This window comes from Canis lupus, chromosome 5, assembly GCF_011100685.1.
Source record: "Canis lupus familiaris isolate Mischka breed German Shepherd chromosome 5, alternate assembly UU_Cfam_GSD_1.0, whole genome shotgun sequence".
In the NCBI taxonomy this organism is placed as follows: domain Eukaryota; kingdom Metazoa; phylum Chordata; class Mammalia; order Carnivora; family Canidae; genus Canis; species Canis lupus.
The window spans coordinates 29,636,920-29,651,903 of record NC_049226.1 but is presented as its reverse complement, the minus strand read 5'-3'; the positions used below and the strand labels follow the sequence as shown (position 1 = coordinate 29,651,903).

Here is a 14,984-nt window from a genome sequence, read left to right as displayed (position 1 = left end):
GGGGTGGGAGGGGGCAAGAGCCGGGCCCTGGGGTCAAAGTCCAGAGGTCAAGGTGGGGAACCCATCCTGATGGGTGGCCAGCATCCTTTCTCTGCTTTAGAGGTGGAGGAACAAAACACCTTTGAGGAAAGATGGCTCCATTGCTTTGGGATGATCATTTTAACGACCCCTCTGTGATCATGCAAATTCTTGGCATTGAGGGTAGAACAGCCCAGCAATAAAGAATTTGGGCCTGCATCCAGATTACCTGGATTCTTACTGCCACCTGCACCGGACTTGCTGTGTGACTGAACTAGTTAACAACTTCTCTGTGCGCGACTTGGCCTCATCTGTAAAATAGGGGAAATGATAGGGTTCGTCATGGGTTATTGTGAAAATTACATACATTAATACACATTATTTGGCTTGGAATAGTGCCAGTATGTGTGGGTTTGGGCTCTTTTCATTCTTCACCAAGGAAATATGAAAAAACCAGGAGCTCAACTGTGCATAATAATGTAAAAACCGGTCTTCCTCAAGCTCAGAATTGCTTTTTTTATAGGTTCTACTATTGCTAATTTGACTGGATAGAGTACAAGAGTTGGGAGCACAGGCTTGCCTGCTCTGGGCCCCAGAGAATATAGAGAACCTAACCTATGCTTGTACTCCCAAGAACTTATTTGCACACTTAGAATTATTGCTCACTGGTCTATCTGTAATCATGTGATGTCTATCAGGAAGACGACCCGTATCTCTGTGCCTCACCCCCACATCTCCCCTGTGTAGTGCAGTGCCTGACCCTCAGTATCTGTTGATTGAAGGAGAGAAGGTGGCCCTCGAAGCGTGACTGCAGGTGTGCAGAGGGGCGGGGGAGGTGGATAAGGAGGGTGGGGAGCATCCTTACATGAGGGTCAGCCACAGCCAGCCTGTGGTCCTGCTGTACACTGTTCTACTCTGGACGCAGCCATGCTATTAGGCCAGAACTGTCCCGGATGGCAGCAACTCCGGCAGCTGGTGCTAGAACTGCCCGCTGCTACCTGCGACCAGCAAAGGGATGGGGTTTCTCTGGAGTGAGAAACTGACAGTGGGGACTGGTGACAACAGAATCATTTTCTGGGACTTGAGAGCATTCTTCAGAAATTCTGAAAATTACTTAAGGGAAGAAGGTGGCAGGAGTATAATCTGGACAATTCTAAGGGGCCTCAGTCTGAAGACCAGAGAACTTGGGACACTGGGGTCCCAGGAGGGATGAATGACCAGGTGGCTCCAGGGTACATGACTGCACTGGCTGGTGGGAGCTGAGGAGTTCTGTCCAGGAGTCCTGGGCACTAATGCAGAGGAGACAGATTGATGGACCTGCTCACAGGGCTGTGACCACAAAGGTGAGAAATGTAAATCTTTTTAGTAGGTGATGCGTAGCCATCATGGAAGACTTTGCGGCAGGGCATCATCAAAGTGGTGTTCTAAGAAGATTAGCCTGGCAGTGATGAATTGGGGTGAAGAAAGTCCAAAGTCTAGAGATCGAGTAGAAGATCATTGTACTTGTCAAAGCATAGAATCGGCCCATCTGCATGACAAGCAAGGGAAACCTTTCCGGGCATCACAAAGGATACGACAATGGAATGCGCACCAGAAAAAATCAAATATGGCCCCGAAAAGTCAGCAATGGGGTGAATTATGACATGTTGAGTATTTGAGGTACAAGGACTGGGAAGTGGGAGCTGTGGTAGGAAGCTGTGGTTGGGGAGGGGAACTCCCTTGTCCTGCCCATGCTTCCTGTTCCAACCCCATGTCAACCCACTGTGGTGGTTACAGCTCTTAGAATCTATGACGGCTCTGACATGGGCTGCAGGCTTCTCCTTGGCCAGCGGACCAGCAAGGATTGTCCATGCTCCACCAGTGTTTGTGGATTGCCTGCTCTGTGCTAGGCAGCAAATCAGATGACATTTGCACATTGGAGAGTCTGCGCTCTAGCGCCCGCAGCAGTGCCAGGTGCAGTGAGATGTGAAAAGAAACACCCAATTACTCTCCAGAAACCTGAAGTTTAGTCAGAGACCTGACACATCCACAGATTTTCATGTTTTTCAGTCTGATGAACTTGAATGGTATTATTTTCATTGCTCTCACTTTTTGTATGAGGTAGAACATTATTTTGTGTATTTCCTCAACCATGTATACTGATGATTGTGGGGAACCCCACAGCTGGGAACCAGTGCCCTGCTGTCAGAGAAGATACAAACAATAGAACAAAGAATAACAGGGACACACGGGGTCTTCCAGTAAAATCTGCATTAATTGGCACAAAAGGCCACAGTGAGGCCACAGTTAGCGGTGTCCAACTGGCAGACCAGCAGCCACTGTATCTGACACCCTCAGTGTCCTGACCTGGCACAAAGTTTAAAGGTCACGGAGATAGGCAGGCCAAACTGGGTTTAATTAAGGTGGTTTGCTTTGGGTGCATTTTTTTAGAGTAAAAATATGTCACTTGGCCTTAGCCAGCACTAGGAATCTGAATTATTTTTCTTACCTTTTTTGTCACTAGAAAGGTGTGTGAGAGAAATGGTCAAGGGAAACCAGCTATGACAATATAAACTTTTATTCAACTAAATTCTTGATCCAATATGTATTCCCAAAACATATTGTACAATGAAACAGTTATTCTGCCTCAATGTACCTCACACCTATAAGGTTAAACACACCAGTGAAGCTCCAAGGGAACCAGGAGAGGCTGGTTGATAATGAAAGGGAATTGAACATTTTAAAAGAAATGACGGTCAGGTTAAATGACCTTAGAGTTATGAGTTCCAGCCCCATGAAGAGAGTATTTAAAAATAAAATCTTTAAAAAAAATAATAAATGACAGTCCTGCAACTACTAAAGGGAACTAGAGGGTATTGTGTTCAGTGAAATAAGTCAGAGAAAGATGTAACATACAATATCACTTATTGTGGAATCTAACAAACAAACAAAAAACCAGAAGCGGGTTCATAAATGCAGAGAAGAAATTGGTGGTTTCCAGAAGGGAGTGGTGGTGGGGGGACAGGTGGAACAGGTGTCGGATGGAGGGGTACAGACCTCCAGTTAGGGAACAAGGCCCGGGATGAGCAGTACCGCCCAGGGGGCAGAGTGGTTTCTACTGTAATGGCGCTGCTGGGGGACAAATGGGACCATGGTGCTCTAGGGAGCGGCCAGAGACTAGACCAAACAGCCAATGTCTGCTGGATGCTAGGCATAGTTTGAGTCCTGGGGACACTGTGAACAAAATGCAAAACCACTGTTTCTGAAAAACATATAGTCTACTGATAAAAATATAAAATACATAAAGTAATTATAAATTACGATTTTTCTAGGAAATAAATCAAAAAGTGCTTAGTCTGAGGGGTACCTGGCTGGCTCAGTCGGTGGAGCATGGGACTCTTGATTTTGGGATCACATGTTTGAGCCCCATGTGGGCATAGAGCTCGCTTAAAAAATAAATAAATTTTTTTTGAAAAAAGAGTGCTTAGTCTGAGAAGACGCCTCTGAGGCGGTAACATTTGAACTGAGACGTAAGCATATGAATGTTTTCAGGAAAACAGCATGTGCACAGGGCCTGAGATGGGAGATGAGTTTCGTGTGTTCCAGGAGCTGCCAGACGTCACAATGGCGCAAAGGAGGCACGAAGGAACGGCAGGAGTTGAAGTTGGGGAAATGGCTCACACACATCTTATAAGTCAATGAAATGAGGTCAGACCATAATGGTCGTGCAACAGGGAACCACTCAAAGGCTTTATTTCATTTTTTTAAGATTTTATTTGTTTATGAAAGACAGAGAGAGAGAGAGAGAGAGAGAGAGAGGCAGAGACACAGGCAGAGGGAGGAGAAGCAGGCCTCATGCAGGAAGCCCAATGTGGAACTCGATCCCGGGACTCTGGGATCACACCCTGAGCCAAAGGCAGATGCTCAACCGATGAGCCACCCAGGTGTCCTTCAAAGGCTTTAAAAGATGGAAAAAGCATTGTGGCTACCTTATAGTAGGTGGAGTGAGAAGATGAAGAAACTATCCCCATCTAGTGAGACAGGAGGGCAATTTGGGCATAGATGGCTTCTGTGAAGATGCAGCACGATGGGCTGAATTGTGTCCTCCCCAGAACTCATATGTTGAAGTACCTCAAAATGTGACTGCATTAGGAGATGAGGCCTTAAAGAGGTAATTACAGGAAGATGAGGTCCTATTGGTGGACCTTTATCCAGTCTGACCGATGTCCTGATAAGAGTAGGACAGAGACCCAGACAGAACCAGAGAGCTGCCATCTCCACGCTGAGGGAAACCTCAGGAGAAGCCAATGTTGCTGACACCTTGAGGTTGGACTTCTGACTTCCAGGGCTGTGGGAAAATTAATTTTGGTTATCACACTCTGTATTGCTTGGTTACGAGAAGTGTGGGTGAGTAGTCTGCAGAGGGAAGTGCATGTATTCCAGGTGGGTTTTAGGACCCGGAACCAACATTACTTAATCGATTGAGTTGAAGGCCGCAAATGCAGATTAGAGAAGTCAAGGATGATTCTCAGGTTCCAGGTTTTAGAACTTCCAGAACAAATCTCCTTAAAATGTTTATTATGAAATAAAAGGACAACAGTTGATTGAAGGTCTTGAAATCTGGAAAGAAAGATGAGAATTAAATGAAATGGTAAGGGGCTCAGTCATACAGACAACGACTCAATCTGGGGTCATGAGTTCAAGCCTCATGTTGAGTGTGGAGTTTACTTTAAAATAAATAGGGCAGCCTGGGTGGCTCAGCGGTTTAGCGCTGCCTTCGGCCCAGGTTATGATACTGGAGTCCCGGGATCGAGTTCCACGTCGGGCTTCCTGCATGGGGCCTGCGCCTGTCTCTGTGCCTCTTGTGAATAAATAAAATCTTTAAAAAATAAAATAAATAAATAAATAAATAAATAAATAAAGGTATTATGAAAGAAAAAGAAAGAAAGAAAAAAGAAAGAAAAAGAAAGAAAGAAAGAGAAAGAAAGAAAGAAAGAAAGAAAGAAAGAAAGAAACAAAGAAAGAAAGAAACAAAGAAACAAAGAAAGAAAAGAAAAGAAAAAAGAAAGGAATGGGATAAGTGGGGGCACCTGGCTGGCTCAGTCTGTAGGCGTGCAACTCTTGATCTCATGTGAGTTCAAGCACATGCTGGGCAAAGAGCTTACTTAAAAAAGAAAGAAAGAAAAAGGGTAATATGCGTGCAAGTGAAAACAACATAAATCTAAGTCGTTGATATTATCATGGTTATTGTTAGCATGCGATACGCTAGAGTTTCGAGTGGGAGAGCACAAGGGAAAGGGTGTAGATTCCAAACGATGGATGGGAGCAAGAAAGGCAGGCTGGGGCCTGGGAGAACAGCCTGGAACTAGCTGCGGGAATTGAGGTGTATGCTGAGTGGCGTCTGACGTCTCCGGGAAGTCAAAGGACTGGAGATATTTCTGCAAAGTTACACACGCATATGCAATCAACAGCCAAAGCCAGAAAGATGTAACTAAACACCTGCCATGTTCTAGACGGGCAGCAGCCTCACCTGAAGTAATTGTCTTTAAAACCTTGGGGTCAAGATCCATGCCTAGCACTATGCTTTGTACAGGAACCTAATAAATGTCGTAGGTAGGATAAATCATCTATTGTATTTTTTAAAAAAGATAGTAGTATGGTGGGATATGTCTGGACCAGGAAATGGAAAGTCTAGCTCTGTCCCTGAAGAGCTATATGCTTTGGCCCAGTGCTGCCCAACAGAACTTTCTGCAATACGGGGAATGTTCCAGATGTGTGCCATGTCGGCCCAAAGCTACTTGCCACATGTGCACCTATGAGTGCTGGAAGCATGGCTAGTGTGCTTGAGGAACTGTGTGTTCCAGGGAATAAGTGGTAAGTGGTTGGGGCCTCCATATGGGACGGTGCAGGTCTCTCATGACATCAGATTCTTGTGTAGAAGAGGAGACCTGGTTGGGCTAAGCCATCTCTGGCTTTTAGTTCAAAATGCTGCTACTCCAGTTCAACACAACAAATTCGTGCACACATTTTAAGAGTTCAGACTTTGACTTCCAAAAACAAAATATTTTTAAAGAATGTTAAGGGCAGCCCCGGTGGCGCAGCGGTTTAGCGCTGCCTGCAGCCCAGGGTGTGATCCTGAAGACCCGGATCGAGTCCCACATCAGGCTCCTTGCATGGAGCCTGCTTCTCCCTCTGCCTGTGTCTCTGCCTCTCTGTGTGTGTGTCTCTCATGAATAAATAAATAAAATCTTTAAAAAAAATAATGTTAAATTTTACACTTTTAGGGATGCCTGGGTGGCTCAGTGGTGGAGTGTCTGCCTTCAGCTCAGGTTGTGATCCCAGGGTCCTGGGATCTAGTCTCACATTGGGCTCCCTGTGTGGAGCCTGCTTCTTTCTCTGCCTATGTCTCTGCCTCTCTCTGTGTGTCTCTCATAAATAAATAAATAAAATCTTAAAAAAACAAATGTTTACACTTTTACACCTAAAGTACATAAATATGTAAATATGTAAGTGATACAAAATAAGTATGTAAATAATGATCTTCAAATATGTTGATGATGTATAGATGATGTTTTGGACAGTGTAGCACATTTACCATATTGTGACATTACCTGGAGAGGACACAGGAGCCTGTCTGATGGTGAACAAGTTGATGAGAGAGACAAGACACCGAGTAAAGGTTGAGGAACTGGGATTGTTTTAAAAAAAGACAGAGGGAAGACTCACAAATTGTATTCAAGTGTACAAACAGCTATTAGAGATGGTGTCCAGATGTTCTCCATTTACCAAAATACTAGAAACTCCATGTTGATGGTGACTTAGATATGGAGGCACTTTCAGAGAGTTTGCATATCAAATTCTCAAAAGAAATTTAGTTTTTAATAGTTTTTAAAACATTTCTTGTGCTACCTATCATGCTGAAAATATGCATAGTCGAAACAATAGTCATGGAATGTTAAAACTATAAGCAAATTGGAATCATCACTTAATGGATCTTTTAAGATAGGACTAAAAAAATAAGATAGGATTAATTATCAGCTTTCAGGTAAGATTCAAGACATCACTTTTTTGAGATCCTTTACAACATGATTTTTTCCAATTATCAAATGCATATTATATGCTAGATATTGATATTTATAGAAAAAATAATAAGATGAAGGGGATACTTATCTCTAAAATGATGAAGACATTTACTTGCATATTTGCAAAGCATACTTGTTACTTATAGAATAAAAACAGAATGTAGAGTATAATATAGTGGTCCTCGAACATTAATATGAATGAGAACCTTGTTAGGTCTCATTAGAGGGCTTGTTAAAACCGATTGCTGGGCCCCCCTCCAGAGTCTCAGTAGGTCTGGTTTATGGCTTGAGGATTTACATGTCTTAACAAACTTTCAGTGATGCTGATGCTGCTGGTTTGGGGACCACACCTTGAGAACCATCGATAGGGAGTATAATATACTTAGTATTGTTAGAAGTCATCTTTCCATTTTTAGCATAACTTAGTAAAGCGTAGTAAATGATGAGCTCCGGTAGCTCCTCCACTCAAGCTGGGATGTGGACAATGCAGGCTCTGGAAAGGCTCTCCAGGGTGTCTGGGACATATCCCTCCGGGGTCTGCCCTGAGCTTGGAGGGCTTTGGACTCCAAAATTCTTCATGCCCAACTCTCAGGACTAACTTTAATTTCTCCCATGTGGATAAATTCAGCTAGGTTGTAGAATAAAAGAAATCTGATTTAAATGACTTTTCTTACATAGGCTCCACATGCCTGGTGTGGGACTCGAACTCAGGACCCTGACATAAGAAGTCACCTGCTCCATGCCTGAGCCTGCCAGGTGCCCCTAATCCTGGGATTCTTAATCCTCTTGATGCCATAATAAAAACTCATTCATACTTGTTATTTTGTGTACTCCTCATTAGCATCCTGTGAAATAGGCATTAATATGCCAATTCCTGCCCGGCCTGGCATGTCACTGGCTCTGCAAGATGGGCACAACCGTGTCCTTGGATCTGCATCTGCTCCATGCCAGGTATAGTGGCAGCACCGGCAGAACCGGCAGTGAGACCCAGCGATAGAAGAGAAGCCCAAGCTCTGAGCACACAGGGTTGTTTTTCCTTAACAACTCCTCCTTTGGAATGAGAGAATCTGTGTCTTCACATTTTCAATCTGACTTCCCAGTGATCAACCCAGCTTTGTCCTTAACATTGTTTTTTAGATTTTATTTATCTGAGACAGCACACACAAATGGGGTGGGGGGAAGCAAAGGGGCAAGCTGATGCCCCACTGAGTGCAGACCCTGACGTGGGGTTGGATCCCAGGACCCCAAGGTCATGACCTGAGCTGAAGGCAGGTGCCTCACTGAGCAGCTCAGGTTAACGTTCAACATTGAGACCGTATCGCCCTTAACCACCGATTGGCCAACTTTTCTGTAATGACAGGGTTCCCACAGCCCTTTATCAGTCTGCGAGCACACATTTGTCAAGAACCCTTCTGAACTGCCTGAAATTAAACACAATATTTCCGGTGGAGAGTGGGAGCTCTGGAATCAGAAATGTAGATTCAGTCGCAGATCCCCTGACGAGCAGTACAACTTTGGGCAAGTTATTTAACTTCTCTCTGCATGTTTCTTCATCTACGAGAGGTTTTTTATTTAATTTTTAATTGAAAGGGGTATTATAAGGATTAAATGAGAAACCCCACATAAAGCACTGAGCACAGTGACTGGCATATTGTTAACTGTTACTTTGATTTCACCAAGAACATCTGAAAATCCAGGCCGTTCATTAGCATTCACTGCATGTTGTGAAGGCAGAGGATGGAGAGACATCTATACGGCCGGTGGACAGTGTTCAGAAAAGAGATCACGATGGCACGTTAGTTGCTTGAGACTTGAAGCCACAGCTCTACTCTGGGGCTCGGGGATCCCTCCGTGTGTCTATCAGCTCCCTCTTTCCTGTGTTTGCTGAGCACCTATGGTTAAGCGTTGCTGGCTGGAGGTGCAGAGGTAGGAGATGCTGGTGCAGAGGCCCCCAGAGAGGCTGGGCACATAGACACATGAGGACCAGCCATGGTCAGTGCCGTGATGGAGGCAGCATGCAGACTGTGGGAGTACCCAGAGAAGCCAGCCTCTCTGCCTGGAAGGTAGAGGCCAGCAAGAAGCAGAGAGCCAAGGGAGAGCAGGGAAAAGCAGGAAGAAGGGGATCCAGGCAGCAGGAGGAATGTCCTGGGTGGCCAAAGGGCAAGAAGGGAACCACAAGTGGTCCAGGGTGCTGGCAGGTGGAGTGGGGTGGGTGAGTGGTGAGACAGGGCCAGGGATGGAAGCAATGACTGCAGGCCTCAGGCCCATGTGCCCCACTAGTGGTCTGTGTGACCCATGAGGGCACTGCACAGTGACCACATGGACATGCTGCTGAGCTCACTGCAACGTCAGAGTGGACAACAGAAGTGGAACATTATCCTGAAGCTCGGCAAATGGCGAGGGGAAGTGAGGTGGAAGCGCAGCCAGGCCACGGGAGGACCACAATGCCACTTGCCAGGTGCTGGATTCAAGGACATGGCTGTGGACAGATGGGATAAGTGCATGGCCGGAGTGAAGGAGGTGGGGGTGTCAAAGGGCAAAGGATCGAAAGGGGAAGAAGTAAAGAACTGGCCTGTGGGCTGCTCTTCCAAACCACGAGCCTGGGGAGGGACGTGCTTATGAGGTGGCCACCTGTCTCTGTGGGTTCCGAGCAAGATGTTCAGGCCTTTTGTGCACGGTGGCATTCCTATGTCAGAAGATGTGACCTTCTGGAGTAGGGGACAGTGAATCCACATGAGGACAGTGTTAGCACCTGCAACAGCTGGCTGGCTCACAGGAACGAGAAGCCTACTGTGTGGCTTAGTGGGTAGAACGTGGGGCTCTTGGTCCTGGGGTCGTGAGTCTGAGCCCCGCGTTGGGTGTAGAGGTTACTTAAACATAAAATCTTTAAACAAAAAAGAGAGACGCTGACTGCGGATACAAGGAAACATGATCAGAGACCATAAATATGGAGTGACACCGATCCTCCCACGGGCAAGATTCCCTGTCCTCCCTAGGAACATGGGTGTAGCCTAGTTCCAGGGGCAGGGAAAGGGTTGGACACTTCCTCTTTCTAAGCCGTTAGTCTATCTAGGCATGGTGAATACCAAGAGAGAGTGACAAAAACAGGGTACGTTTCCAATGTTTACATTTAGCAAATACTTTTAACGCAGTGATTACAGTCCAATATAACTGTACCCACAGGTATACCAGATGATTACGGAGCTTACCTTAAATATTGATTCCTACTGCACTAACGCAGATAGTGTCGCTGGGTAATAGGACAAAGTTTAGAGCTGTACAAAGAATGCCTCCTTGCAATCGTGAAGGTACACCTCTGGGATGATGGTATAACCTCACTTGCACAAAACGTCAAATCTTCGATTGAAACTTTTAATGAATGTGGGGCCTGGTCCCCTGTAAGCCTTAGGTATTGGAATGGAAAAGACAGACAACCCAATTCATCCAGTTTTACAGATGCAGTTGGAGGAAATACACAAGGCATGGTATTGAAGGCAAAGAGGATGATGACAGGTTGAAGCAGTGAGTTATGATATTTTTTTTAAAGATTTTATTTATCTAAGAGAGAGCATAAGTGCACATGAGCAGGGAGAGAGAGAGAGAGAGAGAGAGAGAGAGAGAATCCCATGCAGACTCCCCGCTGAGCGTGGAGCAGGTGGGGCTGGACATTGCAACCCTGAGATCAGGACCTAAGCTGAAACCAAGAGTCAGTTGCTCAACCGAGTGCACCACCTGGGCACCCGGAGTCATGAATTCTAAGCCGAACTAGAAAGAAGTAGAAACAAAGGGAGTGATTGGCTGGTGGAAAAGTGAGAGATGAATGCCTGGTGAGGTGTGAGTAAGGAAACCAGGGAGCCAAATGGCCACTAGGAGAGTAGCCCAGCAGAGACTGGATGTGATGAGGATGGACACAGGTAGCTGGTGGCTCAGGTGAGAGGAGGCCCCACCATAGCGGAGTGCATGTCGTTGTGACAGTGGCGCTGAGAACACCGTCCAGAGAGAGACTGAAATAAGGGTGTTTGTAAGGAGACTTGTGTCTCAAGGGGTCTTAAAGCGGCCACTGCTCCAGAAGCAGGGATGGGGAGAGAGGCGACAAAGTGTTGAGTACATGTTCTATCCTTTACTAACCTGTGGCCGAAATTGTATAGGTAAGAAACAGTAAATTACAAAATCTTGGGTGCTGCTACAGACATACTTGTAGGACATGGAATCATCCAGTCTTCCAGTCCACTCAGAAAACTAATTTTATTCTGCATTGAATAACAGGTGTAACAATACTGAACAAAGCAAGGTCTGCTGTACCCTCAGCCCTGGAATGACAGCATTCCTCGTTCCCGCAGTAAGATTCCACTCAAGTCCTGGGCTTTCCAGCACTTTGGTTCTTAAAAAGGTTTTTTTTTTTTTTTTTTTTTTCCCCAGTTGACATTTTTAATGCACACTTTTGGCCTGGCGGCTTTGTGTGGATGGACAATTGGACAAGAGAGGAAGGGACTGCCAGGAGGGTCCCCCAGGGGGTTTCTGCAAAGGAGAGGCTGTGTCACAACATGTGGCGGTCACAGACATGTATGCAGAACTCACTGTGAGCCCACAGCTGGGCTGAGTGCCCACCGGCTCACAGAAGGCCTCAACACATAAAGCAGGTGTTATTACCCCAACCTCAACACGAAAGAAATTAAAGAACAGCAAACCGGTAACATGCCCAACGTCTCACAACCAGTAAATGGTGGAGCTGGGACCTGAACTCACATTTCTGTAGTTCCAGACAAGTTTGTGGCTACATGGCCGGGACATTTGGGGCACGGGCTGCAGAGAAGCCCAGGTGGCAGTCAGGGCCTCAGGGACCCACAGAGCCTTCTGGAGGACAGTGGGGTGCAGGGCAGCGGGTTCCAGTCCTGCCTTAGCACTGGAGAGCCGGCAGCCTGTCCTGCAGGCCCTGCCCTGCCCTGCACATCGGCCCAGACCCCTGCTCCGAACCCTCCTGGGCCAATCCTGGCTGGAGGAACAGATTATCGTCTTGCTCAGACTTCTTCTTGCTCAACCCTTATACATCTGCTTTCCTTGCATTGCAGGCAAATTCTTTAAAAAGCTGGATTTCTGGAGCATGGGCTAAGCTGCAGGCTTCAGTCTGAGCAACTTTGCACAACAGGGAGGTTGACTGAACTTTCGGCACCGTATAGACGGACCAGCCACATGGCTCCGGAACCACACATCAAGAAAGCTACTTTTTAGAAAATATCGGAATGCACGCATTTAAGAGCAAATTTCCAGGAGCACCTGTGGTGGGGGGTCCTGGGGTGGAACCATGCGTGGGGCTCCCTGCTTCTCCCTCTGACCCTTTGCCCCAAGCTCGCTCGCGCTCGCACTCTCTTTCAAATAAAACCTTAAAAAATAAAAACCTTATTGCGTAGCTCCCGCGTGATTTGGGCCCCTAAGCACGGGTCGGGGAGCAGAGCCACGCGGGGGGGGGGGGGGGGGGGGGGGGGGGGAGGCAGGAGGCAGGGTCTCCGCGTTCAGCAGGGATTCCTTCCAGCAGCGGAGGAGCTCGGACTGTGACGAACTCCAGGGCAAAACAAAACCAAACCAAACCAAACCAAACCAAAGTTAAAGAGTTTTGCAAGCCGCCAGTTTTCCTCGTAGGGTGTCCCGGGGCGGCGAGGGCAGAGCTCGAGGTCCCCTTCCCCTCCCCCGCCGGGACGCAGGGGGTACAGCGCGGTCCCCGGCCCCCCCACACCGCACCTGGACCCCCCCACGGTGGCTGCGCGCGCCGGCGGCCGGGTCACGTGCGGCGGGGGGCGGGGCGGGGCGGGGCGGGGCGGGCGTGGAGAGCGCAGGAATGCGGCGGCCCGCGGGGGAGCGCAGCCGGGGCGGGCGGGCGCGCGGAGGCAGGAAGGGCCGCGAGGGGGCGGGGCCGGCGCGCGGCTCGGGCGGGCGCTTCTCTCAACTTTAGTTTTGGCGTCGGCGGCGAGTTTGCGTCTCAGTCGGGCGCCGCCGCCGCCGCCGCCGCCGCCGCCGCCGGAGAGAAAGGGAGGAAGGAAGGAAGTCCCCGAGGAAGCCGGGCAGCGGGGGAGGGAGCGGCCGCCCCGCCGCCCCGCGACCGTCGGGGAGCGCAGGGGCCGCGGAGCCGCCGGGGGCCGCGGGGCGGGCGGGCGGGCGGGGGCGGCTCTCGCACCCTCACTCACTCGCAGGCTCCCTCGCGCTCGCTCGCACCCCCCAGGCGGCCGAGCCCCCGAGCCCCGCAGCCCCGCAGCCCCGCGCCCCGCAGCCCGGCGCCATGGACCCCGGGCCCCCGCCGCCCGCCGCCCCGCCTCAGGCCCAGGGCCCGCCGTCCGCGCCGCCTCCCCCGGGCCAGGCCCCGCCGTCCGCTCCCGGGCCCCCCGCGCCTCCGGGGTCGCAGGCGGCGCCGCAGGCCCCCCCCGCCGGCCACCAGATCGTGCACGTCCGGGGGGACTCGGAGACTGACCTGGAGGCGCTCTTCAACGCCGTCATGAACCCCAAGACGGCCAACGTGCCGCAGACGGTGCCCATGCGGCTGCGGAAGCTGCCCGACTCCTTCTTCAAGCCGCCGGAGCCCAAGGCACACTCCCGCCAGGTACCGCCGTCGGGGGGCCGGGGCCGGGGCCGGGGCCGGGGCCGGGGCCGGGGAGGCCGCGGCGGGGGAGGGGGCCGCGGCCGGCGGGGCGGGGGCGGGGGCGGGGGCGGGGGCGGGCGAGCGGGGGGAGGGCGGCGCCGCCCCGAGTCCCGGGCCCAGATTGTTTTCCCTCAGAGTTGGCGGCGCGGCCGCGGCCTGGGGGGCGCACTGGCCCAGCTTCTTTCTTCTTTCTTTCTTCCTGGGGCCCCGGGACGACGGCGGGAGGTGGGGGTGGGGGTGGGGGTGGGGGTGGGGGAGGGGAGCGCGGGCGGGGGCGGGGGCGGCCGCCGTGGGCTCGCACAATGTGCGCGCGTCCGCGCCCCGCACCTCGGCCCGGCGCCGCCGCGGGGAGGGGAGGGGCGGGGAGGGGCGGGGTGGGGGTGGGGCGGCCGGCGGCCGCGTGGGGCCGAGGCGGCCGCGGGGTGTCTGGGCGTCTCGGGGGTCGGGGTCGTTCCCTGCGGTACCGCGCGGACGAGGGCGGGGGGGCCGCCGCGCCGTCTCCGCTCCGGTCCCCGCCCGGCTCCCCGGGGCTCGCAGCCGCCTCCCGCGGGCGGCGTCCCGGCTTTCCTGGAAGGCGCTGCGGGGTCCGCGTCGGGGTCCGCGTCGGGCGGCCGGGCCCGGGGGAGGGGGAGGGGCAGGGGGAGGGGGGCCTGGGGGCCCCTGCAGGGGTGCCGCGGGGAGGGCGTCCGGCGCGGGCAGCGGGCCCTGGTGGGCTGGGAGCTCGGGCCGGAACAGAGCAGTGGCCGGGGGTGGCCCCGAGGACCGCGCGTTCCCGCCCCGGGGTCGCCGTCCGCGGCGGTCGCTGTGCTCCGAGCCCGCCGCCCGCTGCGTGCCGTCTTTGGAAGGAACTTGCTTTGCGCTGAACCCGAGCGCAGGAACTTTGCCCGAAAGTTCATCGGTTTTCCAGACACGGCGGTGCGGTCAGTCCAGTCAGGCCGCAACTCCAGCGGGAGCGGCGATCGCCCCCTTACCGTTCCCTCCTGTCGTGTGCCCCCTGCTGCGGGGACCAGGGTGGGGGGAGTCCCCGGGCCTGCAGGGGGAGGAGGGGTGCGTGGGGGGGGCAGGGGACACCTGAGGGAGGGGGCAGGGGGAGTCCCGCAGTCTATGTGGGAGAACCTGCCGAAGGAGGGGGGGGGCACCTCCTGAGGGGGGCCATGAGGGCAGGGGAGCCCTGGGCCTCCCGCAGTCGGTTGGGGTCAGTGACCCTCGATGCACCTGACACGGAGCAGCTAGGCCGCTCGTCACTTGCTGTGCTTGGAAACCACAGCACACGTAGG

At 51.5% G+C, this 14,984-nt stretch overlaps 1 protein-coding gene across 8 annotated transcripts in view; it reads left to right on the top strand.

Annotated features, from left to right (window-relative positions):
- Positions 1–13,350: 13,350 nt before the first annotated feature.
- YAP1 (Yes1 associated transcriptional regulator) overlaps positions 13,351–14,984 on the top strand; it is a 105,142-nt gene continuing 103,508 nt past the window's right edge. For all 8 annotated transcript variants that reach the window (XM_038536356.1, XM_038536358.1, XM_038536363.1 and 5 more), the window contains exon 1: positions 13,351–13,668. In XM_038536356.1, the coding sequence (XP_038392284.1) occupies positions 13,351–13,668 (318 nt within the window). The remainder of the gene's footprint in view (positions 13,669–14,984) is intronic.